Consider the following 25892-nt stretch of genomic DNA (forward strand, 5'->3'; position numbering starts at 1 on the left):
TCACATACGTATGTCTCCCCAAACACTATATTTAAATTTGCTTCTTTAAGTTTTACAAAAATGGTACTGTACCATAAATAGTTTTTGTTCTGCAATTTGGATTTTTCGCTCAGTATTCTTTCTAAGGTTTATCTGTGTTGCCAATTGTTGTAGTTCATTTATAATTATACTCTGCTGTGTGAATCTACCATATATATAATACTATATAATATAGAACACAGTGTTTGTAAAACTCTGTTGTGTGACTATACCACATATTTTAATTCATTTCTTGGTGCACATTTGAGTTGTTTCCTTTTTTACTGTATGAACAAAGCTGCCGTGAACATCTCTTTTTTTCCTTGTTTGCTAAGTATATGTTTTCAGTCGTGAATGGTGTTGAATTGTATTATTTACTTTAATCTGTGGAGATAATTAGTTTTTTCTTTTCTAATCTGTTAAGGTTGTTAATTACCTTTTTAGATGTTCTGATGTTAAAATACTCTTGCATATTGGAATAAACCCAACTTGGTCATAGTGTTTTGTCTGTTCAGTTACTGTTGGGCTTGATTTGCTAATATGTGTTTTTGAGATTTTGTATCTACTTATGAGTAAGAGGGGTTTATAATTTTCTTCTGTCTTGTCTTATCAAAATTACGATGGCCTTGTGGAATGAGTTGGGGAAATAATTCCTCTTTCTGTTTTCTGGTGGACTTGTATGACATTGGAATGATTTGTTCTTTGAGAGTTTGGTAGAATTCACCTGTGAAACTACATTTAAGTGTGATGCAGAGATTTAAGTACTGGTTCAGTTTCTGTAGGACAATTTAGTTTGTTTTTATTGCTTCTTGAGTCTGTTTTGATGAGTTAATTTTCTTGGAACTTTTCTGTTTAAATTTTAAATTTAGTAGTATAAAGTTGTTCATGGTAATTTTAATTTTTTTATTGTGGTAGAAAGCATATAACAAGAGAGTTATTCTCTTAAACTTTTAAGTGTATAGTGTTACTGTTAACTACAAGCACAGTGTTCAGCAGAACTCTAGAAACTTTTTTATCTTACATAATTGAAACCTTATATCCATTTAACAACACCTCCCACTGTTTTTGAGGTTATTTCCTTTTTAAAAAAGTTCCAAATACTGTTCATTTATGTCTTTTCTTTCTTTCCCTTCCCCGTGCCTCTATCAGACTTCTAGTGATTTGTCACTCTGGTAAGTCTTTATTGGTTTCTTTAAAAAAATTTTTTTTTAATTGAAGTATAGTTGACTTACAATATTGTGTTAGTTTCTGGTATACAGCAGAGTGTTTCAGTTATACATATATATATACATATATATGTTCTTTTCAGATTCTTTTCCATTATAGTTTATTACAAGATATTGAATATAGTTCCCTGTGTTATACACTAGGACCTTGTTGTCTATTTTATATATAGTAGTTTGTATCTGCTAATCTCCTAATTTATCTCTCCCTCCCCTTTTCCCCTTGGTAACCATACATTTGTTTTTATGTCTGTGAATCTGTTTCTGTTTTGTAAATAATTTCATTTGTATCATTTTTTTAAGATTTCACATATAAGTGATATCGTATGATATTTGTCTTTCTTTTTCTGATTTCACTTAGTATGATAATCTCTGGGTCCATCCATGTTGCTGCAGATGGCATTATTTCAGTCTTTTTTATGACTGAGCAGTATTCCATTGTACATATATACCACATCTTCTTTATCCATTCATCTGTTGATGGACATTTAGGTTGCTTCCATGTCTTGGCTATTGTAAATAGTGCTGCTGTGAACATTGGGGTGTATGTATCTTTTTGAATTAGAGTTTTCTCCAGATGTATGCCCAGGAGTGAGATTGCTGGATCATATGGTAACTTTATTTTTAGTTTTTTAAGGAACCTCCATACTGTTTTCCAGAATGGCTGCACCAATTTACATTCCCACCAGCAGTGTAGGAGGGTTCCCTTTTCTCCACACCCTCTCCAGCATTTATTATTTGTAAACTTCTAAATGATGGCCATTCTGACCCATGTGAGGTGATGCCTCATTATAGTTTTGATTTGCATTTCTCTGATAATTAGCAATGTTGAGCATCTTTTCATGTGTCTATTGGCCATCTGTATGTCTCCTTTGGAGAAATGTCTATTTAGGTCTTCTGCTCATTTTTTGATTGGGTTGTTTGTTTTTTTGTTATTGAGTTGTTTGTATGAGCTGTTTGAAAATTAATCCCTGGTCGGTCACATCATCAGCAAATATTTTCTCCCAGTCCATAGGTTGTCTTTTCATTTTGTTTATGGTTTCCTTTGCTGTGCAAAAGCTTGTAAGTTTGATTAAGTCCCATTTGCTTATTTTTGCTTTTATTTCTATTGACTTGGGAGAGTGATCTAAGAAAACATTGGTAAGATTATCTCAGAGAATGTTTTGCCTGTGTTCTCTTTTAGGAGTTTTTGATGCAATTTGAAAAGGGATTTTTTTTTAAACTTTCCCTTTCTGATATTTCATTGTTAGTGTAAAGAAATGCAACAGATTTGTGTATGTTAATCTTGTATCCTGCTACTTTGCTGAATTTGTTTATCAGTTCTACTAGTTTTTGTGTGGAGTCTTCAGGGTGTTCTATATATATATTATGTCGTCTGCATATAATGACAGTGTTACCTCTTCCTTTCCAATTTGGATATCTTTTATTTCTTTTTCTTGTCTGATTGCTGTGGCTAGGACTTTCAATACTATGTTGAATGGAAGTGGTGAGAGTGGGCATACTTGTCTTGTTCCAAATTTTAGCGTGAAGGCTTTGTTTTTCACTGTTGAGTATTATGTTGGCTGTGGGTTTGTCATAAATAGCTTTTGTTATGCTTAGATATGTTCCCTCCATACCCACTTTGGTAAGAGTTTTTTAATCATGAATGGATGTTGAATTTTATCAAATGCTTTTTCTGAGTCTATTGAGATGATCATGTGGTTTTTGTCTTTTGTTTTGTTGGTGTGGTGTATCACATTGATTTTGCATGTGTTGAACCATTCTTGTGACCCTGGGATGAATCCAGCTTGATGTGTATGATCCTTTTTATGTGTTGTTTGGATTCGGTTTGCTAATACTTTGTTGAGAATTTTTGCATCTATATTTGTCAAAGGTGCTAGCCTGTAATTTTCTTTGTTGGTAATGTCTTTGTCTGGTATCAGGGTGATGGTGACTTCATAAAATCACTTTGGGAGTATTCCCTCTTCTCATTCTTTTGGAAGAGTTCGAGAAAGATTGGTACAAGTTCTTCTTTGTATGTTTGGTAGAATTCTTCAGTGAAGCCATCCAGTCCTGGACTTCTGTTTGCAGGGAGTTTTTAAATTACAGTTTCTATTTCACATCTAGTGATCAGTCTGTTCAAATTATCTGTTTCTTCTTGATTCAGTTTTGGTGGGCTGTATGTTTCTAGAAACTTGTCCATTTCTCCTAGGTTGTCCAATTTGTTGGCATATAATTGTCTATAGTATTCTCTTTTTTTTTTTTTTTTTTGTATTTCTGCAGTGTTAGTTGGTATTTATCCTCTTCATTTCTTACTTTGTTTATTTTGGGTCCTCTGTCTCTTATTCTTGGTGAGCCTGGCCAGAGGTTTCTTGATTTTGTTTATCATTTCAAAAAAACCAGATCTTGGTTTTATTGATTTTTTTCTATTGTTTTTTTAATCTCTGGTTTATTTATTTCCTCTTTGATCTATATTATTTCTCTCCTTCTTGTGACTGTAGTTTTTGTTCTTCTTTTTCTAATTCTTTCAGGTGGTAGGTTAGGTTGCTTGTTTGAGAGTTTTTCTTGTTTTTTGAGGAAGGCCTATATCACAGTAAACTTCCCTCTTAGATTTTGTGTGTTTGTGTTTTCATTGTCATTTGTCTCAAGGTATTTTAAAAATTTCCTCTTTGATCTCATTGTTGACCCATTGGTTTTTGTTGTAGCATGTTGTTTAGTCTCCTTGTAATTGTTTTTTTCTTGTTTCTCTTTCTGTGGTTGATTTCTAGTTTCATGCCATTGTGGTCAGAAAAGATGCTTGAAATAATTTCTGTCATCTAAAATATGTTGAGGCTTGTTTTGTGTCCTGGTGTGGGTCTAACCTAGAAAATGTTCCATGTGCGCTTGGAAAGAATGTGTAATATGTATATATTTTGGACGTAATGTCTTGAAAATATCAATTAAGTCTAACTGTTCTATTGTGTCATTTAGGATCTCTGTTGTCTTACTGATCTTCAGTCTGGAATATCTGTCCATTGATGTCAGTGGGGTGTTAAAGTCTCCTACTACTATTGTATTCCCATCCATTTCTCCCTTTATGTCTGTTAGTATTTGTTTTATGTATTTAGGTGCTCCTATATTGGCTGTATATATGTTAATGAGTGTAATATCCTCTTCTTGTGTTGATCCTTTTATCATTATATAGTGTCTTCCTTTAGCTTTCTTTATGGCTTTTGTTTTAAAGTTGATTTTGTCTGATACGAGTATTGCTACCCCCACTTTCTTGTCATTTTCATTTGCATGAAATATTTTTTTTCCATCTCCTCACTTTCAGTCTATGTGTGTCCTTCATCCTAAAGTGGGTCATTGGTTTCCTAAAGAGCTAGGTTTTGGTTTTGTTGAGCCGCTATTATATGTTTGTTTCCTATTTCATTAATTTCTGCTCTTACCATTTTTTTCCTCCTTTACTTTTGTGTGATTTATTTTGTTCTTTTTCTAACATTCTTACCAGTTGAGATGGCTGTTTAGCTCATTAATTTTGAGTTCTTTTTTTTGAGTTCCTTTTTTTGTATAAAAATTTAAGTTCTGATATATGTCATTTTTATCATACAATTCTAAGTATTTCTAAAGTTCCATTGTAATTTTTTTCTTTGCGCTATGTTGTATAGAAGTGTTTTAGAATACATTTCCAAATGTAAGAGGATTTTAATCAAGTTTTTTTGGTATTTAATAATTTCTAATTTTTTAAAATTGAAGTATACTTGAGTTATAATACCATATTAGTTTCAGGTGTATAACAGTGATTTGATTTTTTTTTGGGTTACACACTATACAAAGTTAGTATAAGACAGTGACTATATTCCCTGTGCTGTACATTACATCCCTGTAACTTATTTATTTTATAACTGGTAGTTCGTACCTCTTAATCACCTTCACCTATTTCGTACCTTCCCCCACCCCTCTCCCATCTGGCAAACCACTATTTGTTTTCTGTATCTGTTACTCTTTTCTGTTTTGTGTATTTGTTTGCTTGTTTTGTTTTTTAGATTTCACGTATAAGTGAAAATATACGGTATTTGTCTTTCTTTTGGTAACTTCCAATTTGATTGCATTGCAATTAGAGAATTTTGTGTATATGATATTGATTTTTGAAATTGTTGAATTTGCATTTTGTCCTTCCATGTGGCCAGTTTTTATGAACATTCTATTGTTGAATGTCAACTTCTTTAATGTTTTTAGTTCTGTGAATGTGCACAGTGTTCTGTGGATGACTGTAATTTACCTATTCTCCTTTGATTTTTTTTTTTTTGGCTATTATAGACAATGCTTATAAAAACATCTTTGTGTGTATGTGTTACCATCTGAGTATATCCGCAGGGAAAATCATACTAGTATACTTCCAAAAAGTATTTTCTTTTAAAATCAAGATCAAGATTGATCCAGTTTATAGTTTCAATATTGTATATGATTTGTGCTTGTTTCGCTATGTCCTTGACTAGTCTCAGTATTAGCAAACTTTTCCAGTCAGTTGTGGTTGAGAAAATTATATCCTTTTTTTGGTTTCCAATTTCTTTAATTATGAGTGAGAGACACCTTTTTTTTTTTTTTTTCTTTTGGAGGACTACCTATTCTTATTCATAGCCCATTTTTCTACTAGGCTTTTCATCTTTCTTAGTGCTATATAAAATTCTTCCTTTGCCATGTTAATGGCACATTGAGAAGGTTTAAAGTTTCCTTACCACCAGGGTACTTTTTTTGTTATTTTGACTTGCTTCAAATGTTATTTGCTTTAGAAATGGATGATGGATATTCTCGAAGAGATCATTTCATGAGAAGCAGATTTGCCTCTGGGAGGAGTTTGGGAAACAGGGGTAAGTATCTTTCCTTAATCTTCTGTTAAATAGTTGAATAGTGGAATGAATAGAGGCCTTTATGGCTGTTTAGTGCAAGGGAAAATCTATTATAACTTAGTGTACAGTAGACTTTGTTGGGATAATGAGTTTTTTTTTTAATGTCTGTTTTTTTTTTGTTGTTGCTTTACTTTTTTAAGATAGAAGGCAGTAGTTAAATTGATTAGATAGATTGGTTAAAGAGAGTTGCTTCCCAGAGCTTCTTCAGGTGTTGGTGATTATTGTTCCCAACACTTGGCATGGGAGGAATGTTTGTAAAAGCTCCAAAGATTATGGTGTGAAGGACCTCTTTCTTAAGTTTTATATTTCTCAAGAAAAGACAGTATGGAAAGCAGTTCTGTTAGCTCATTAATATTAAGAGGTTGTTTTCCCAAAATTGGAATTTTTTGTTATTACTTTTAGAACAACCAGCGCTAGATTTGACAGATAATGACCCAGCAAAATACCTTCCTCCAGTCCATTTTTAGATTTGATATTAAAATGCTGAAAATATTCTGCACTATGTTTTGTTATAGTGCAACAAAATATTTATTATTAGAACCTCAAATTAAATGGTCATATGGATTTTTAAATAAATTTCTTCTATGGGATGCTGTAAGCTAGGGTTAATTGGCAGTTTTAAATATACATGACACTTATTCTTGAATTTATTAAGTATTGTTTTTTGAAAAACGTCAATCCTTCTAGATACTTTTATTCATTGGAAACTAAAGGTTGATGCGTGTATTTCATTTGCCATTTGGAAAATTTAATATTTTTAGATACAGTTAACATAAATGTGAACTTTTATGTTTTGACATGTTTCTGCTACTAATGGAAATAATTTATTTGTTAAATATGCCTATATACATTTTGTTTTTTAAGCCTGCATATTAAGTAAGAGTCGTTGATGATTTGGAGCACGTAGTTGTGCTAAGAGGTTGAAGTGTGGGTTTTGTTTGCTACTACTAAGATTAGAAATAACAAATACCTTAATATTACACTCAGGGAACTATTTAATATTTAGATATATTTTAAAATCCTAATTTAGAATGGGTTATAATACTTTTTGATGAAGACTTCTAAACACTGTTGAATAAAGCCTTTTTAAATGAGAAAGCCATCACTGAGAGAGACTTTACTATAAATTGTTAATTCCATATGTTGTAGGTTGAAATACATTAAATTTCTGATCAAAACTCTTTGTAAATGTTAATACTTTAAAAAGTTATCTTTGAAAAGAATCTGAAAAAGAATGAACATATGTGTATATATAACTGAATCACTTTGCTGTACACCTGAAACTAATACATTATAAATCATCTATACTCCAATAAAATTAAAATAAAAAAAGAAAAAAAGTTATCTTTAATACTACATATAATCCTGGAAATTCATAGAAGACCCATGAGTATAACCCCTTTCCTGAATGATCCATTTAACATTTTAGCTATTTTCAATCTCTGTGATATTTGTTCTCAGAACTTGCATATCTAGTCACATGGTTTTGAAATTGACTCTTAATTGCTTAACATATATATTGATTAGCTTTTTATCGTCTGTGAAGTATGGCCTAAAAAGCCTTAACTTCCTGAATCACACACTTCTTTAGACTCTGATGAAAATACTGATAGTTGCATATATGCAATTTTGCATTTGGCATTAGGAGTTTCACAGATCCCTTAACTCCTCTGCACTAGGATATTACAGATAGAGGTAAGACAGTTTATGAGGATCACAAGATAATGATAGTTATCCCAATGATAGTTTGAAGTGGCAGTTTATGACGTTTTGGATGTCTGTTCTAAGTTTTTGTTTTAAATACCTGTGCTGCTTGCCATAGCAACTCTGCCCTGAAAATTCTTAATTTAGTGGTAGAGAAACACATGGAAAGAAATATTGCTAAAAAAGAGATACACATAGTATGCTGTGGGAATGTGACTGAAGGATTGACTATGGCTGGAGGACTGAAGGAGGACTTCACTGAAGAGGTGGCTTTTGAACCCGGCTTTTGAAGAGTGAAAAGAATTTTGCTAGGAAAAATAGGAAAGCAGGGAATGTCATGCTGAAGGAACAGCATGTAGGAAGGTAGAAAATATTAGAAGTTCACAATGTGGAGTATGGGAAGTTGTTTTATGAATTAAAATGTTGGGTGTTCAGAGCCGTGTAGTGGGGGATAAAGCTAATAAGGCTGATATGAGGAAATACTATGGAGGGGTGGGAGGTAAAGGGGAGTGGTATTCATTAGCATTCTTTCTTTATTATGTAGTCCCTTCCTAATATTAATTTTAAAAAGTGGAAAGACTGAGAGCGACTGAAGTACTAGAAAAATGAATAAGTAATAAATAGAATAATTGCAGGACAACAGTGTAAAATTTTCAGTAGCAATGACTTTCACATAGGGGTATAATGTAAATAGCTATCAGGGTGAGGTTTCAGTATATAGAAAATCAGAGTTGAATTTCTTGATTAAGGTCACTAGTAAAATAACACCTAGTAGACAGTTGTATTTCACCAATAGTATATTTGTTTTTACTTTGGTGTAATTTAATGATTTAAAAAAGTTGCAGGTGTATTTTATCTTTATAAGTTCCTGTACTACTCTCTCCCTGTCCTTGGGAGTTCCCTTAACCCACAGATTCATTTAATTCCTAGTTATTGGTGGCACACTTGATTTTGTATGTTGAAGAGTTTTAACTCTATCTGAACTTTTTCAGATCCTGGCGAGTCTAATAAAAGAGAGAATACATCCACAATGGGTGATTTTGGAGTTGGAAGGAGTTTTGGAAACAGAGGTAACCTGCTTATGATATCTTACAATCAAAACTTAAGTGACCCCAAGTTTTATAGTCTTTGAATTCTGTTTCCCTTTAATATACATAGAAAGTGTGTGCCTTTCCCAAGACTTTATGGCGATCACAAGGGAGTGCTTTCACTTTCCTAGTCATAGTTTAGAGCAGCAGTTTATGCTGCTTTGGATGTGTCTGCTATTCTATTTCGCTTTTTTTTTCTTTTTAATAGCCATGCTACTTGCTGCAGCATCTCTTCAAATTGATTTACCCCACAGGTGAAACCCAGTTCTTTTCTACTATACTCATGACTTGCTTTCCCTGCTCCCACAAGCAAGAGATCTATCTTATACTTCCAAAGGTGAATCTAAGTCTCCATCTTTACTTGAGCAAAGAACCAGTAGAAGCTTTGAAATTACATTTTTTTCCATAAAAACTTTAAAAACTGTTAAGTAGAACTTAGGTAAGAGTTTAAGATCAAGACCAGTAGTGTGTAGGTGGAAGACTTTCTCAAGCATTTTGGAGACCCAGCACTTGACTTTTCTGGGAGAGGTGTATGGAGGGGAAGGGGCAATTGTAGAGGGCAGTAGAACGTTAATTCTTTTCTGAACCAACTTCAAAGATTGCAAATATTTAAATGGATAAAAAAACTTAAAATCCAAGTTTTGTGATATATACTCTTTTTGTAGGGATTATCTTTATTTTGAAATTACATATCTGTTCAAGGAAAAAGTGTCATCCAATCATATATTGAGGCCAAAGGGTACTTACTTTTTATATGCTGATTGGGTATTAAATTTCCAAGAGGTTTAATGCTGAAGGGTACATTAGATTTGTTGAACCTGAGATGTTAAATGACTTGATATGTAGACATTTTGCATATAGATTCTTTTTTTTAATCTATTTTTTATTTATTTACTTTTGGCTGTGTTGGGTCTTCATTGCTGTGTGGGCTTTCTCTAGTTGCAGCGAGCGGGGACTACTCTTTGTTGCGGAGCACGGGCTCTAGGCGTGCAGACTTCAGTAGTCATGGCACGCAGGCTCAGTAGTTGTGGCTCGCGGGCTCTAGAGCGCAGGTTCAGTAGTTGTGGTGCACAGGCTTAGTTGCTCCGCGGCATGTGGGATCTTCCCTGACCAGGGCTCGAACCCGTGTTCCCTGCACTGGCAGACGGATTCTTAACCACTGCGCCACCAGGGAAGTCCCTGCATATAAATTTAACATCTGTCCAACAGTAACTGATTGGTCTCTGTAGTACTGAAGCCATAATTTAATGTATTTTATTATTTAGGTTAGATACTAATTGATAGGCATTGCATATTGACATTAATTTTAACTTACATTATTCCCTGAGTATCTCTGCAGTAAAGATCATTTTATTAAGACTCAAATTTTTAAAATTTTATGAAATATTTTGATGGATGCTTTTAAAATGCGTTTTAGAGATATGTCTGTATGCTCCAGAGATGCATAAATCTAGACACAAGTTTTTATTAAATGAGAAATTTGAAAGCAGAGCTTGATGAAAGCTTGTTTCTTTTAAATTTTATAAACAAAAAGAAGTTGGCAGAATTTCCTTGTTATTGAGAAGGGGAAAATTATTGAATATTGGATTATAATTTAGTTGTATTGTCCTCCAGCAGATGAAGAGATTACAACTTAATTTATAAAGTTTAAAAAGTTTTTATATTTTGAATAGAAAGTACATAGTGGTTATAGTGATATATATACACACAAACACACACACAGCCATGTACATATAGAGGAATATATGACATTTGAGGTAATATAAGATTGGCTGGTATTTTAATAAACTGACACAAGGAAGAAGTTGTCATACAATGTGTATGAATTCTCATTCACTATTTATATATACAGTTGTATGTGGTTTATACTGTTTTAAAGGGGCATCAAAACTAGAAGTCCCTGTAAAGAGTGTGTTTCTTTGTTTCTATGTTTCTCTTTCTCTCTCTCTTTTCCTTTCTTTCTTCTACAAAGGTATAGGTAATTGTTGTTTTCAGAAATGTGCAAGTTTAATTATATATTTTTTGTAGGTTTTTCAAATAACAAGTTTGAAGAAGGTGATAGCTGTGGTTTCTGGAGAGGTAAGTTCACTGTTTTTTGTAGTGACTTAAGAATTTAGTGTCCAGAGTACATGCTAAAGAGAAACTAAGATTAATTATCTTAGTCTGTTCCAGTTCTATTTTATTTAAACCCAGCTTTATAAAGCAGCTATAGCCAGAGCCTTAACCAAGAATTCAGCCATCCTAATTTGGCCTATTGTCACCTGCCTTAATTAATCTATAAAGTGCAACTTTTGAATGCTGTGCTTCCTTAAGAAAAAGAGGATAGTAGAAAGAGCAAGTCAAGAATCAGAATTCCACTTTCATATATAAATACAGTTTGAGACATGTAGGTCTTTATTCAGACTCAAATAAGTATTAACAGTGGAAAAAGATTCACGAGACTGTGGATCACTGCTGAAATCAAAGACATTTCTGTCAAAGGTACTGACACTCTGGTTTGGAGGAATACAGAGAATGATGAGAATAGAGTAATGTTACCAGAAGGTAGACTACAATAATTAACAGTACTTTTGCAGGAGAGCCTGGTTGAGTAGATTTGGGTGAGGCCCTGGAACCTGTATTTAAAAAGCATCCCTGGTGACTCTGATGCCTCTTTTGTTTGGTAACCACTGATCTATGGAGTCTTTATAACATAATACACTTTGGAGTTCCAGACTTTGTTTCATGTCCCTGCTCTGCTATCTGCTAGTTGAATAACATAGAGCAAGTTGCTTAATTTCTCGGAGCCACAATTTCCTCTTCTGTAGAATGGAGACCATTCATTTTATAGCTTGTTAGGCACACTAAATGAGAATGCGTGTAAAAGCACGAAGCTTAGTCCCAGGCACATTCATGGTAAACAGTAAATGTCATCTATCTTCATTAAATATTTGAGACTTGATCTTAACTGTGATTCTCAAAATCAAAACCAAACTTAGACCTCATCACCTTAAAACGCTTTTGGAACATGGTGGGGTTTTATTATATCAGTTAAGACTGCTTCCCCAAACTACTGTCAGTCTCATTCTCCCTGCTTTCGTCTGCTTTTTCTCCTATCCTGTTCTAATGAAAACATATGTAACATGCAACTAATATTTGAGAGAAGAAAATCATCACCATTTTTATCCTTTTCCATTTCTCCTTGTTCTAATTTTCCAACTTTTAATTAGTATTCAAGATCATTTCTACTCATCAAAGACATTCCTCCCCAGTTGACTCTTCAGTGATGAGCCAGAGTGCTTTTGAGCACAAATTCCAATTTCTCACAGCACTTGAGAGAACTTCTCTCCTCCAAAATGGTCTGCTTTCTTCCTTTGATCTATTTGCTTTTTCTATTCTCAGTTTTAGTTCCCCTAAACTAAAAAATTGTGTATATTCCTAAAAAATTCTTTCACTCTCACAGTTGTTGGCAAGCCCAGGAGCAGGTTTTGCTATCATTATAGAAGCTTTTTCTCTGCACACAGATGTATAGAGTGTTTTGTGGTTATTTCCTCTGCAATCTCATGTCCCCTAGCTGGTATAGTATAGCGATAAGGAGCTCAGACACCTTGGGTTTGAGACCCAGATGCTCCTCCTGTCAGTTGTATTATCTTAAAAAATTTGTTTAACTTCTCTGTATTTCTTCTTCTCTGTTTATAATTTGAGGATAATACTCACCTTGTAAAGTTTTTGTGAGGGCTTAAAAAGTTAAAACAGACTTCATTTAGAGCAGTGCCAGACAGATACTAAGTTCTATTTGTTGTTATTACTATTATTTTTATATAATTAATAGATTATAACTGATCTTGGGATCATTGTCTCATTTTTGTTTGTGCTTGGCTTTATTTTTTAACCTACAGAAATTATTTTTTTAATAACTTTTTATTTTGAAATCATTTGACTCAAAAGAAGTTTCGAAAATAGTACAGAGGGTTTCCTCCACCCTTCTTCTAATGTAATTGTACCCTTCACCCAACTGCTAATGTCATCAGCCTATTTTAATTCCCAGTGTGGTCAAAATAGCTTTGGGCTTGTGTTAGGAGAACAATTGGCCAAAGATTATATGAGACCTTTTTCTCCTTGTCAGGCCCCAGATTAATTCATAGGTTTTTTTCCCATAAGGCAATAAATATTAGCTAACATCATCATTATTCCAGAATTATTATTCCAAGAATCTTTCCAAAATTCTTTCTTTACTGTTCAGCATGCTTGTCATATTATATCTTGCTTCTAAGAAAGTTGTCTTGATGTTAGATGGCTCTTCAGGAATATTTGTCAGTTGTTGATGCCAGCTCAAATAGGAGCCTGCAACAAGAGCTCTGGGTCATTGTTTATTATAAAACAATATTAATTGAGTAGATTAGTATTTTGCGCAGAAACTTAACTGATAGCTCCTAATCTGTTTAGCCATTTGTGTCATCACTGGGACCTGAAGTTCTCAGGTGCTAAATGTTAGTGATATGTACAAAGATCCCTTGAAACCATCTCGGTATTTCCCAAACATGGCTTTATTGGAATCTTCTAGAAAGCTTAAAGTTATTACTAAAAGTTATAATTTTTTAATTTAGAAAAATCATACATTCCTTGCTGTCACTCTACACGTTCAAAATAAACATCTCTGGGGGTGGGCTCTTTCCAACTTCCCTAATAATTTTTAGGCAGCCTTCAGTGTAGTGATCCTCATACCACTATTTAGAAACCCTGGTAATGTTACTTGATAATGTCAGTAAAAACAGAAAGCCAGGATATCCCCCAATTTTTCCATTAAGATGAATGGGGGAAAGTTTGCATATATTAAAAAAACACTGACATCTCAGGTTTATTAAGAAAGGCAAGTTACAGAAATAATGATGACATAAGAAGAATAGTCATGCATTTCTGAGATCCTCTTGACTACTTAATTGTTAGATATTTCTGAAACTGTTTCTAGTTAAACTGATATTTACAAAATTCTTATTTTTTGGCTGTGCTCAGAATTTGACAAATTATACGCTTAACATTTAATATTTAGATATATTAGGTGATTTGTATAGGGAATTGACTGAATAATGTCTTTGTATTTCTGTTGTTACAATTATTTTAAAAATTAAAATGTTCGTATTTTAACTTATGAAGATATTTATTTTTTCTTACTAATTTCTCTAGTGACAGTGCTATTCTTTAGATACTACATTAATGTAAAGACTAAAGTAATTATTTAGATGCTCTTCACATGTTAAATTTTTATTCAAGAGTCTAGTAATGACCGTGAAGATAATCAAACACGGAACAGAGGGTTTTCCAAGAGAGACGGTAAGGACCACGTTTTGGAACAATTTGTACTTAAGACAGAGATATGAAACTGAAAACCTGATTTTGGAAGAGCTGAAAGAAAGAAAAATTCTGCTAGTGAAAACCTTTAAAGAAAAATACTTTGGCATATGTTTTATGCTGTTAATATTTGAATTAATATTCAGTAGGTGTCCCTCCTTCTGCTTTCTAATGTCACTGGATTTTTTTTTCCTAAGACCTCCAGAGTGTGCTATGAAGTACAGAGGGGGACTGTGTGAATCTTGGTCAGTCACAGTGTAGATGAACTGGGATGTCTTTGTCTTTGAGTAGGATCATTGGAGATATGGGGAAGGGAAGAAATCGTAGACTACTTTTTGTTCAAGTCTAGAAGTACTCTACCATACTCTGCTGGTCCTCCCTCTAATGAACTTGAGGTGAGATGGTATAAAAGTTATGCTCAATTCTGGGTTATCTATGGGCAGATTCGTTAAAATAGCAACAGCAAAACTCACAAAAAACCACAGTGAACTTATAAAATTGCTACAGGTGTGCAAATATATTTATGATAAAAGAGTTTAGTTTTTGGAACTGCATGGTAATCAGATATATCATTGTTTTTGCTGCAACTTGGGGGTATCCTTTTCCCTTGCCTATTAGATGTTTGGCTCACTGAATAAATCATTAAATAGCAGGCCCTCCTAGTGAAGCTGAAACTTGCTGTGGATTTCAGTATAGCTTTGGTTGAGTTGTGAGGTGGGGAGGAATTTGGTGGTGAATGAGGTATGGCTTATTTGTCTCATAAGTTGAGTCTTTTTATGACAATTGCAGGGGACCAAACAATGATGGGGAGGAAATTTAAGAAAAAGACTCCTTTTTTAACATTGCTCTCCTCCCCCCTTTAAGAAGCAGTTTTGACACTAACGTTCCTAAACATAGCTCTTATTTTAAAATTTTTGGTTTTCTGCAGAAGTGACTATCTTCCTTACTATTAAATTTTCTTTAAATCAATTTAATTTATATTTAAGTGAAGCAGTCAAAAGCCAGTTGCAGGGCTTCCCTGGTGGCGCAGTGGTTAAGAGTCCGCCTGCCAATGCAGGGGACATGGGTTCGAGCCCTGGTCTGGGAAGATCTCACATGCCGCGGAGCAACTAAGCCCGTGCGCCACAACTACTGAGCCTGCGCTCTAGAGCCCGCGAGCCACAACTACTGAAGCCCGTGTGCCACAACTACTGAAGCCCACGCGCCTAAAGCCCGTGTTCCTCAACAAGAGAAGCCACCACAATGAGAAGCCTGCGCACCACAACAAAGAGTAGACCCCGCTCTCAGCAACTAGAGGAAAATCTGCGTGCAGCAGCGAAGACCCAATGCAGCCAAAAATTAAATAAATGGATAAAATAAATTAAAAAAAAAAAAAACTCAACAGTTAAAAAAAAAAAAAGCCAGTTGCAGCTCTATGTGCTTGATCCTGGCTTATTGACTAGTGTAGGGTGACTAGCAGGAACAGTCATTTTTCAGGGTGTCCCTGATTGCTGTTTTCTTTAGTTGTATACATTTGAGGGTAGGAAATTTGCATATAGTGGTTACTCAGTAAATATAAATGTGGGTGTAAATATAACTGTACCTAAGTTTATGTTGAAGTGTGACATGATATAGCAACAGGCAGGTGCTTATATCATAAATGTATATAGCTCAGGGATTTTTCAGTAACTGAATACACCTGGGTTCTGTGTTTTCACAAGCATCCAGATCAAGGAATAGAAATTACTAGCTCCTCAAAAGCCCCTTTCATGCTCATTTTTAGTCATTAACACCCCCCTCCCCCAGTTAATCTCTATTCTGACTTCTAGCAGTATAGACTTTTTTAAAATTTTGTACTTAACATAAATGGAATCATACAATATGTACTCTTTTGTGTCTGGCTTCCTCTTAATCTAATTGTGAGATTCATTCTTATTGTTGGTTGCAGTTGTAGATCATTATCATTGCTCTGTAGTGTTCTTTTGTTCTACTGTTCTGCTAATGATAGATATTTGGATTTCTTCCAGTTTTGGGCTGTTTTGAAACTGCTGCTATGAACATTCTAGTACATTTCTTTTGGTGACACTTGTTACTGTTTGTCTTTTTGATTGTAGCTATTCTAATGGATGTAAAGTGGTATCTCATTATGATTTTTTATCATTGAGTTATAAATTCAATAGTTGATATAGTTGATGGACAATATTATGTAAGTTACAGGTGCACAACATAGTGATTCATAATTTTTAAAGGTTATACACCATTTATAGTTACTATAAAATATTGGCTATATTTCTTGTGTTTTACAACATATCCTTGTATCTTTGTGGTTTGCTTTGCATTTCCTGATGACTGTGATGTTGAGCAGCTTTTCATGTGTGTATTGGCCATTTGTGTATATTGTGTATATTCTTTGGAGAAATGTCTATTCAGATCCTTTGCCCATTTAAAAAATAGGGTTATTGATATTTTTGTTTTAAGAATTCTTTATATAGTCTTGGTACAAGTGTTAACAGATATATGATTTGCAAATATTTTCTCCTTTTCTGTGGGTTGTTTTTTCACTTTCTTGATGGTGTCCTTTGAAGCACAAAAGTTTAAAATTTTGATCCAAAGTTGCTTGTGCTCTTAATGTCATATCTAGAAACCCTTTGCCTGTTTCAAGGTCATGCAGATTTTCACCTATGTTTCCTTCTAAGAATTTTATCGCTTTCACTGTACTCTTACATTTAAGTCATTGATCCATTTGAGTTCATTTTTGTATATGGTGTGAGATAGGGGCCCAACTTAATTCCTTAGTGTGTGAATAACCAATTGTCCCAGCACCATTTGTTCATGTTTTATATGGACATGTGTAGGTCTAGATATCTTTAAATTTATCCAACTTGCAGTTTATTAAGCTTCTTGGATGTGTAGATTAATATTTTTCATCAAATTTGGGAAATTTTCTGCTTTTTTATTATGGTAAAATAACTCTTAACATAAAATTTGTCATTTTAACTATATGTGTATAATTCAGTGGCATTGAGTACTTCTGAAGTGTTGTGCAATTATCACCACTATCTATTTGCAAAACTTCTTCATCACCCATGCAGAAACTTACGTCCATTAAGTTTCCTTCTCTTCCTCTCAGTCTCTGGTACCCTCTATTCTCTGTACTTCATCAATTTGTCTATGTCTAGATATTTCATACAATTGGAATCATACAGTATTTGCTCTTTTATGTTTGGCTTAATTCACTTAGCCTAAAATTTTCAGTGTTCAGGTTGTTGCATGTATCAGAACTACATTCCTTTTTATGGCTGAATACTACTATTCCATTTTATGTGTACTTTTTAAAATCCATTCATCTGTTGATGTACACTTGGGTTTCTTACTACTTTTGGCTGTTTTGAATAATGCTTCTGTGAACATTAATATACAGTTATCTGTTTGAGTCACTGTTTTTGCATTTTTGGGATATATGTCTAGAAGTGGAATTGTCAGGGAATGGGACTGGGGTAAGTTAAAATATGCCACAAAATCACTGCTCTTACCAAGGACCAGCCTTTTTTTTAAAAAAAAAATGTTCCTTGGGTTGATGCAAGTCCTTGATTAATTTTCAGTTTGGAAAATGTTAATTCTGACAGTTTTGTCAATTTTTTTTCTTCTTTGGAGTAGCAGCATTTGGAGTCCCTTACTTTGCCATTTTCATTGATATCAGTGATACATATCATTTAATAATTTTCGTTTTGTTTGCTAGTGTATAGAAATACAATTAACTTTTGTATATTGAAGGTTCAGTAACCTCACTAAACTTATGGTAAGTACTTTTTCTTTCCATGGATTGTGGAAATCCTGTTAATGGTGCAGTTGTGGCAACTTTTAATGTTTTACAACTGTCATTTTTTCCTTTTAGTCATTTTTAGTTTTTATTCCCAAAACAAGTAGCAGGTTTTTAAAATACTGTAGCTATATCTATTTATACTAATGAAGTTGAACATTTATAGGTCAAATACAGCATTTCTCTTTAGTAACTATCTGTTAATGGCTTAAAATATTAAAGTCATTGAATTATGCAAGACTTAAATAAACTTGGCCACCATGTCCCCAAGATTTCTTTGTTGTTGTTTTGTGTTGTTTTTGTGTGTATATTTTAATATTATAGGCTATCAAGATGGAAATGATTCGGAAGCTTCAGGGTCATTCAGAAGAAGTGGAAGAGGTAGTTACCGAGGTTGCCGTGGAGGATTTGGTCTAGGAAGTCCAAGTTAGTAGTGGATTGCAAATAGTGTGTTCATTTATTATGAAAAAAATGATAAAAAATAATACTTATTATATAAGGTTGTTATGATGATTATATGAGAATAGTTAAGCATAGTGTGGTTGGTACATAATCACTTATATTGTATAAAATATTATTTTTTAGACACATGTAATTCCTTACAGGTTAAGTGGGAATATATGAATCTTTTTAGCAGTGTGTGTGACTCAGTTCTTTAATATTACATACTGTGAAGCATTTTAGAGCTTTGATAAAGATGGCTGACCTTACAAATAGGTGGCCTTCTCTATGGCTCTGCCTCCCATTATACCTCTTTTATACCAATGTGGCTTTCTACCTAAATTCTACCAGTCGTCATTCCTTGGTGCTAAGGTATTGTCTTCTGAAGTCACTGTTGGAATGCATGTGTCTCTTAACAGAGGAGGACAGAATAGTGGAAGCTAAAAACATAAATTGTAATAATGATTTAATAGATGCGTAGTGGATTAGTGAATTGTCACTTTTGAAAAAGTGAAGGGATCTGGAGGGTTGCTGTTCAGGACTGATAAAGTTTGATTTGGGAACTGTGGGTGCAAGGGGTGCTTTTCTGGAGAACAAGCAGTGAGATTATGTAATGTGAAATTTCTGGGGGCAGTAACCGTGCTATTTTTCAGAGGTAATTTAACTTTTGCTTATATCATATTTTGGTGTAGTATTGACCCTAACTACTTTTATAAAATAATTTTAATAAAATAAAAATTTTGAGGAAGTAATTTGTTATTGAAGGAAATAATTTGTGGAGAAATCCTTTTGTGTGCTTCTTAGAAAAATACTGTAATTCCTGTTAAATTTAAATTATTTTATCCTGCATCTTTTTAACTTATGGCACCATAAGTTGATTTTTTTCTCTTTGCTGCATATCTAAAAGCTTCTTAAAAGTAACATAATCTAAATTTATTATCTGTAAATCTAGATAGCAAATATGAACAAGATGAAGGGACCCAGCGCTCTGGTGGCATTTTTGGCTCTAGAAGATCAGCATTAAGTGGTGTAGGTGAGAAATAGAATTTATTACTGAATATTAATCATTCACATTTGCTTTTAGCTCTAGGATTAATAAACCTAATATATATATGTTTAAGTGTACTAGATTGGCTCATGATTTTCTCTGCTTTTTAGATTTGTAGGCAAAAATACATGGACAGTTTTGCCTCCCTTATAAATAGTTTGTGCTCTGTGAATTATTTCTTCTCTCTTATCTACCAGTTAATTTGAGTTATAAATTATACTTTTAATTGGAAGAAGGAAAATGAAGTTTGCTTTGATTTCAAAGAAAGGATTCTGAGTTAGGGGATTTGAGGAGAAAGTGAAAAAAATGGAACATAGTTATTGACGAAAAATGTTCAAATGTGGATAAATAAACTGTGGTACTAAAAAGAAATGAGCTATTAAGGTATGAAAAGACATAGAGGAACCTTAAATGTGTATTACTGAGTGAAAGAAGCCAATCTGAAAAGGCTACATACTGTATGATTCCAACTATATGACATTCAGGAAAAGGCAAAACTATAAGAAGAAGGGTGAAAAAAATAGGTGGTTGCTAGGGGTTGGGGGAAGGGATGAATAGGCAGAGCACTGAGGATTTTTAGGGCAGTGAAGTTACTTTGTATGATACTGTAATGGTGGAGACATGCCATTATACATTTGTCCAAACATAAAGAATGTATAATACCAGGAGTGAACTGTAATGTAAACGATGGACTTTGGGTGATTATGATGTGTCATTGTAGATTCATCAATTGTAACAAATTACCTCTTTGGTGGAGGATGTTGATAATGGGGGGAGGCTCTGCAGGTGTGGGGACAGGAGGTATATGGGAAGTCTCTGTACTTTCTGCTTAATTTTTCTGTGAACCTAAAACTGCCCTAAAAAAAAATGAAGTCTTTAAACAAAATGTTCAAATGAGAAAAAGGTTTAAGTATAGAATTAAGAGATGGGTGGATTAAGGGACTAGAATCCTGAGTAATTACTCAGTATATGAAAAGAAATAGCTATATGGTTTATATGCTTGAGGAGGAGCTGTGATTTCTCTAAATCTTCTGTAAAACAATGCCTTGCAGGTAAGGGTGACGCTTATCAAAGCAGAAGTGGTAGTGGAAGTGGACGAGGTGAGTTCTTATCTGGTTTACCTATAAGTGGTTAAAATTACTGTAATCCAAGCTTAATTTTTGAAGTTAAAGGTAACTGTTGCTGCTTTTATACACTTTGTGGAGTATGCACTTGCACAGCCAGTTTCGAGGAGTTGTTTACTACTACTCTTTAATCCAACGATTCCGTTATAGGAATTACATACTGTAGGTGTATTTGCTCAATACATGTAAAAGTGTGTTCACTGAAGCTTCATTTATAATAAGTAAAAACTGAAAATCACCTAAAAATTCATGAGTCTGTTTAATAAATGATATAACCATAAAATGGGAGATACCATGCAGATGTTAAAGATTGAGATGTAATCTATATGTACAAATTCTTATTAAAATAATGTTTTTTCTTATGAGATAGTTATTTGGCTTGGTATAGGGGATAAAGAAAGTTCAATATAGATGATTTTATACTATGAAAAAAATTTTCAGAGTTAAAAATATCTAAATGTCACATAAAAGTTGAAATGTTTTCCAGACTAGTAAAACAATAAAGCTTGTTTGATGTCTCTGAAAAATTCTTGGTGATCATTATTAGTCCCCACTTCCTTCCTTTGGATTCTTGGATTCTTCACTATAGAAAAAGATTATTAATGGCTAAACCGTATCTTCTGCAAATGCTCAGATGTTGTTTGAAAAAGGATTTCAAGACCTGTGGACATACAGGACAAGAAAATTAGCTCACATGTAAAAATGCTATATCTAGTTAGCCTTTCAAATCTAATGCAGTCCTTGTTCTTTTTTTGTGATAGTACCTGAAAGTGGCACAATAGATGACTCCTTGTCTAAAGATCAGAAAGATAGTGTATAGAAAAGAGTCAACACGGCAGACCTGACTGCTGTTCTTTGAAAGTCCTGCTTATAAGGTTGGCCCTTACCTGGCTTCTGAGAACGTGGATTTAGGGAGGGTTCTCACCACTGTTAACTGGTGTGAGTGGCTCACTGTGCCTAAACAGTTTGTACAACTGTGTGGTTTATGCTGAATACCTGCTTTGCTTCTGGGAGTCTGGAAGTTTGGTACATGCCAGGCAGAAGGTTCCTGCATTATCAGCACCTCATAAGAACCCTGGATATTGAATCTCTAATGGGCTTCTCTGGTAGACAGCATTTCCAGCATGTTGTCACAACTTGTCCTGTGTGATACCAGTGGGAGAGACTCTTGAAAGCTTGTGCCTGGTTTTCTCTGGACTTTTCCCCGTACACCTTTTTCCTTTGCTGATTTTGCTCCCTATCCTTTCTATGTAATAAGTCACAACCATGGTTATGACTATATTCTGAGTCCTAGCAAATCATAGAACCTATGGGTTGTAGTGGGGACATCCCAACAAAGATGGATTTTTAGTTCCTTTTAGAAAATATATTCCTTTGCTGAGGAATATAGGGATCAGGAAAGAGACATAACAGTTTAAACAAAAAAATACTAATATGTTATAACAGTGTAATCTGCATAAAATCAGCATGTTGAATGCTAAGGAAACAAAATGTTCAGGGTTCTATTTATCTTAATTGTCTCAAGTATTATTTGTATGAAGGGACTTTATGCATTTTTAGAACTTTTTCTCTTTGAAGATAAGCAATGAAAAGAAAGATGTGCATAGTCTTGTATCTTGTATCTTGACTGTATCTTGTGGATTTCTTTAATAGGTGGTTACAAAGGTTTAAATGAAGAAGTAATTACAGCCTCTGGAAAGAGTAAGTTTTACTTTAGATAAGGTATTTGATTTTTATAGTGAGCATTCTTTTACCCCTTGATTTTTATATATATAATTTTTTTATAAGTATGGAATATTTATTAGGTTTACAAACAGCTAAAGGAGTAAGTCAGATTTTATAAATTAAGAAATCTTGTAAGGTAGCAGAGTCTATATTTTCAGACCACTGTAATATATTCATATCATCAAGCTGGCTGAATTTGTTAGACTGGGAGGAGAACAAAATGTTTTTTGGGGGGGTAAAATCTAGTACTTTAAACTTTTCTGTTTTTATTCAAAGATATGTGAAATGTAAAATATTAACTATTATATGTTCGGGAAATAATTTGTATAAACTATAATGTATTTAGAATTTTCATTCAACTTAATTATATAGTTAAGGGCATTGAAATATTGTTAATGAAGATAATATCACACACCTTGTATTATTATTTATTAATGTCTATTTGATGCAAATTAAAAACTAGGTAATAATTCAAGGCTTTTTCTCTTATTCCAAACATGTTTTCACTCTCAAAATTTAACAACTTCAGTCAGCTTCCTTTCTGATAATATACAAGCCACTTTTCTATTAATTTTCAAAAACTTTTATTTTCCTAATTGTAAAATTAATGTGTTCTTAGGCAAATAAAGACATGAAGAAAACATAATTTGTAATCTCATCACCTACAAATAATTACTACATATAGTTTGATATATTCATTTCTAGTCTTATTTCTAATCTATATATGTATTTAAAAAATTGAGGTCATTATATATGCATGTTGTATCAACCTTTTTTTTTTTTTTGAGTATAATTGCTTTACAATGGTGTGTTAGTTTCTGCTTTATAACAAAGTGAATCAGTTATACATATACATATGTTCCCATATCTCTTCCCTCTTGCATCTCCCTCCCTCCCACCCTCCCTATCCCACCCCTCTAGGTGGTCACAAAGCACCGAGCTGATCTCCCTGTGCTATGCGGTTGCTTCCCAGTAGCTATTTTATGTTTGGTAGTGTATATATGTCCATGCCACTCTCTCACTTTGTCACATCTTACCCTTCCCCCTCCCCATATCCTCAAGTCCATTCTCTAGTAGGTCTGTGTCTTTATTCCCGTCTTGCCACTAGGTTCTTCATGACCTTTTTTTTTTTCCCCCTTAGATTCCATATATATGTGTTAGCATACTGTATTTGTTTTTCTCTTTCTGACTTACTTCACTCTGTATGACAGACTCTAACTCCATCCACCTCACTACACCCCTTGATTTTTAAAAACATTTATCTGTTTTTCGGTTTGATTCCTTTTAAGATTCTTGGAAGTCAGAAGCTGAAAGAAGAGAAAGCGGTGACACTCAAGGTATATTAATTTTTGTGTGATCCACATGAGTGTATATTGCATTTTAATACAAATACAGAGTATTTAAAAACAGGTAACTTTTTAAAATTTGAAGTGAAAACTTTAATGGTGAACATTGGGAATTACTACAGTATTTAAAATTTGAGTTTGTCAGTTTTTGTATGTTTTCCCTCTTATTTTTATTCTAGTCCTTGTAATGTAAATTTTCTTTTTAAATTCTAAGGACCAAAAGTGACCTACATACCACCTCCTCCACCTGAGGATGAGGACTCCATCTTTGCACATTATCAGACAGGCATAAACTTTGACAAATATGATACTATTCTTGTAGAAGTATCTGGACATGATGTACCACCAGCAATTCTGGTCAGTGTAATAATTGTTTCTATAATGACTGTGTAGCAAACTTCGGTTTTTAAAAATTTGGTACATTTCTTTAAGTTGGTATTAAAGAATACAAAATTTTCATCTTATTCTCTAATGTCTTAGTTTGGAAATTTAGAACCATGACTACCATCTACATTAGAATTAATTGCTATGTTGAAAGGGAGGGTACTATATTTCCTCCCCACCTCCCCAAACCAGGATGAGAACTTTATTTAAATTTACTAAAAAGGATACTTTTCCTAGAGATCAAGATTTCTGCTTTCTAAGTGTGTGAGAAAGTGTGTCTTAGGGGAGTGGTTTTCTAAGGAGTGGGGGAGCCCAGAGTCCATTGTTGGTAATGAACCATTTTTACTGGTTAGAGTTATTTGTATCTCACAGGTTTTAAGGGGACAGAAAAGAGTTTCTAGAACCACTGTCCGTACGGAATATTCCTTAATTCTATCAAGTAATAACATACAGGTTCTGGATATTACTTTTGAGTGGGGGCGTATTTGTGAAGTTAACATAGTATATATAAAGTGGAATTAACAACTTGAAACTAATTCAAATAGAATATGTTCATGGGATGACCTGTATATGATATATGGAATTTAATCACTGCCACCTGCTTTTTTTTAGACTTTTGAGGAAGCTAATCTTTGTCAGACACTGAATAGCAACATTGCTAAAGCTGGTTATACGAAGCTTACTCCTGTGCAAAAATACAGTATTCCTATTGTACTGGGAGGACGAGATTTGATGGCTTGTGCTCAGACAGGGTCTGGAAAGACTGTGAGTCACTTTCCGCATGTGTTCTGCCCCATATTCACACTGCTACTTTTTGAACTTTGGTTCTTCCCAAGTAGAAGATTTCAGTGAACTGTCATAAATATTCATGTGTGTTTGCTTCTGATTTCTGGTTTTATTGAGGTTTGTGTACTTCTGAAGAAAGAATTTTGAACTATTTCTAGAGTAGTTCATAGATTTTTAATCTCTAAGTGTGTTCAGCTCTTTTTGTGGAACATAATATCTAAAACAAAATGATTGAGGGTCAAAGCACCAAAGTTTATAAGCCACAGAGAAAGGTAAAAAATAATTTATGTAATACAGCTAATACAGTTTTGGAGTCAAGAGAATGAGAAATAGCTGTAGGTATTGTACCTGGTCCTTAGTATGAAGTGACCTCAGGTTATGCTAATTCTAAAAGAGCTCTGATGGGACCAGGTTGGTCTTAGGACTAAACTGTGGGGTTTGTCTATTAAATAGGGTTCCATGAGATGAGTATTAAAGACTGTCATTTCCAGGATCATAGAGTCTTGGTTCATACTATATTAGTCTTAAAAAGCCTCCCTAGTAGAGTTGAAGGGAAAATGAGTGAGTTGTATAATACAGCAGCTGTTGTGTGACTTAAATGTGGTTTTGGAGGTAGATTTTAGTGTCTTATTTGTTTAATGAGGAAACTTATACCACAGAGTTTCTTGCCACATGTAACTTTAATAAGGGTGATATGTTTAGTAATCCAAATGAATGATTTCCCAAGTTTTGCTCTGCTTGTGGACCACTTTTGTCATGCATTCTGATAATTTTATTTCTACCCCAAAAGGAGTCATTTAGAATGAATGCTGCATGCTGCATTAACCTCTGAAAATAAGTTTGTTTAGAATCTATGGCTGTGCTTTTTAAAAAAAAAAAGATATTTTCATAGGGTAGATTAACATTATCAGACATTTTATATTGTATAATATGAGCATGAAGACCTAAATGTTAAAAACTCATGGAAATAAAAATTGTTTTCCTTTCTCATCTTAAATTTACCAAAAAGA

General features: G+C 33.6%; 1 protein-coding gene across 9 annotated transcripts in view; it reads left to right on the plus strand.

The window, feature by feature from the left end:
* DDX4 (DEAD-box helicase 4) overlaps nucleotides 1–25892 on the plus strand; it is a 66755-nt gene that overhangs the window by 20334 nt on the left and 20529 nt on the right. For 2 of the 9 annotated variants that reach the window (XM_036846801.1, XM_036846800.1), the window contains exons 4-14: nucleotides 5993–6070; nucleotides 8806–8883; nucleotides 10930–10980; nucleotides 14152–14211; nucleotides 18353–18454; nucleotides 19422–19502; nucleotides 20570–20617; nucleotides 22295–22342; nucleotides 23656–23703; nucleotides 23927–24069; nucleotides 24709–24861. In XM_036846801.1, coding sequence (XP_036702696.1) covers nucleotides 5993–6070; nucleotides 8806–8883; nucleotides 10930–10980; nucleotides 14152–14211; nucleotides 18353–18454; nucleotides 19422–19502; nucleotides 20570–20617; nucleotides 22295–22342; nucleotides 23656–23703; nucleotides 23927–24069; nucleotides 24709–24861 — 890 coding nt within the window. The remainder of the gene's footprint in view (nucleotides 1–5992; nucleotides 6071–8805; nucleotides 8884–10929; nucleotides 10981–14151; nucleotides 14212–18352; nucleotides 18455–19421; nucleotides 19503–20569; nucleotides 20618–22294; nucleotides 22343–23655; nucleotides 23704–23926; nucleotides 24070–24708; nucleotides 24862–25892) is intronic. The other 7 variants (XM_036846802.1, XM_036846806.1, XM_036846803.1 and 4 more) reach the window with 7 other exon arrangements.

This window comes from Balaenoptera musculus, chromosome 3 (assembly GCF_009873245.2).
Source record: "Balaenoptera musculus isolate JJ_BM4_2016_0621 chromosome 3, mBalMus1.pri.v3, whole genome shotgun sequence".
In the NCBI taxonomy this organism is placed as follows: Eukaryota; Metazoa; Chordata; class Mammalia; order Artiodactyla; family Balaenopteridae; genus Balaenoptera; species Balaenoptera musculus.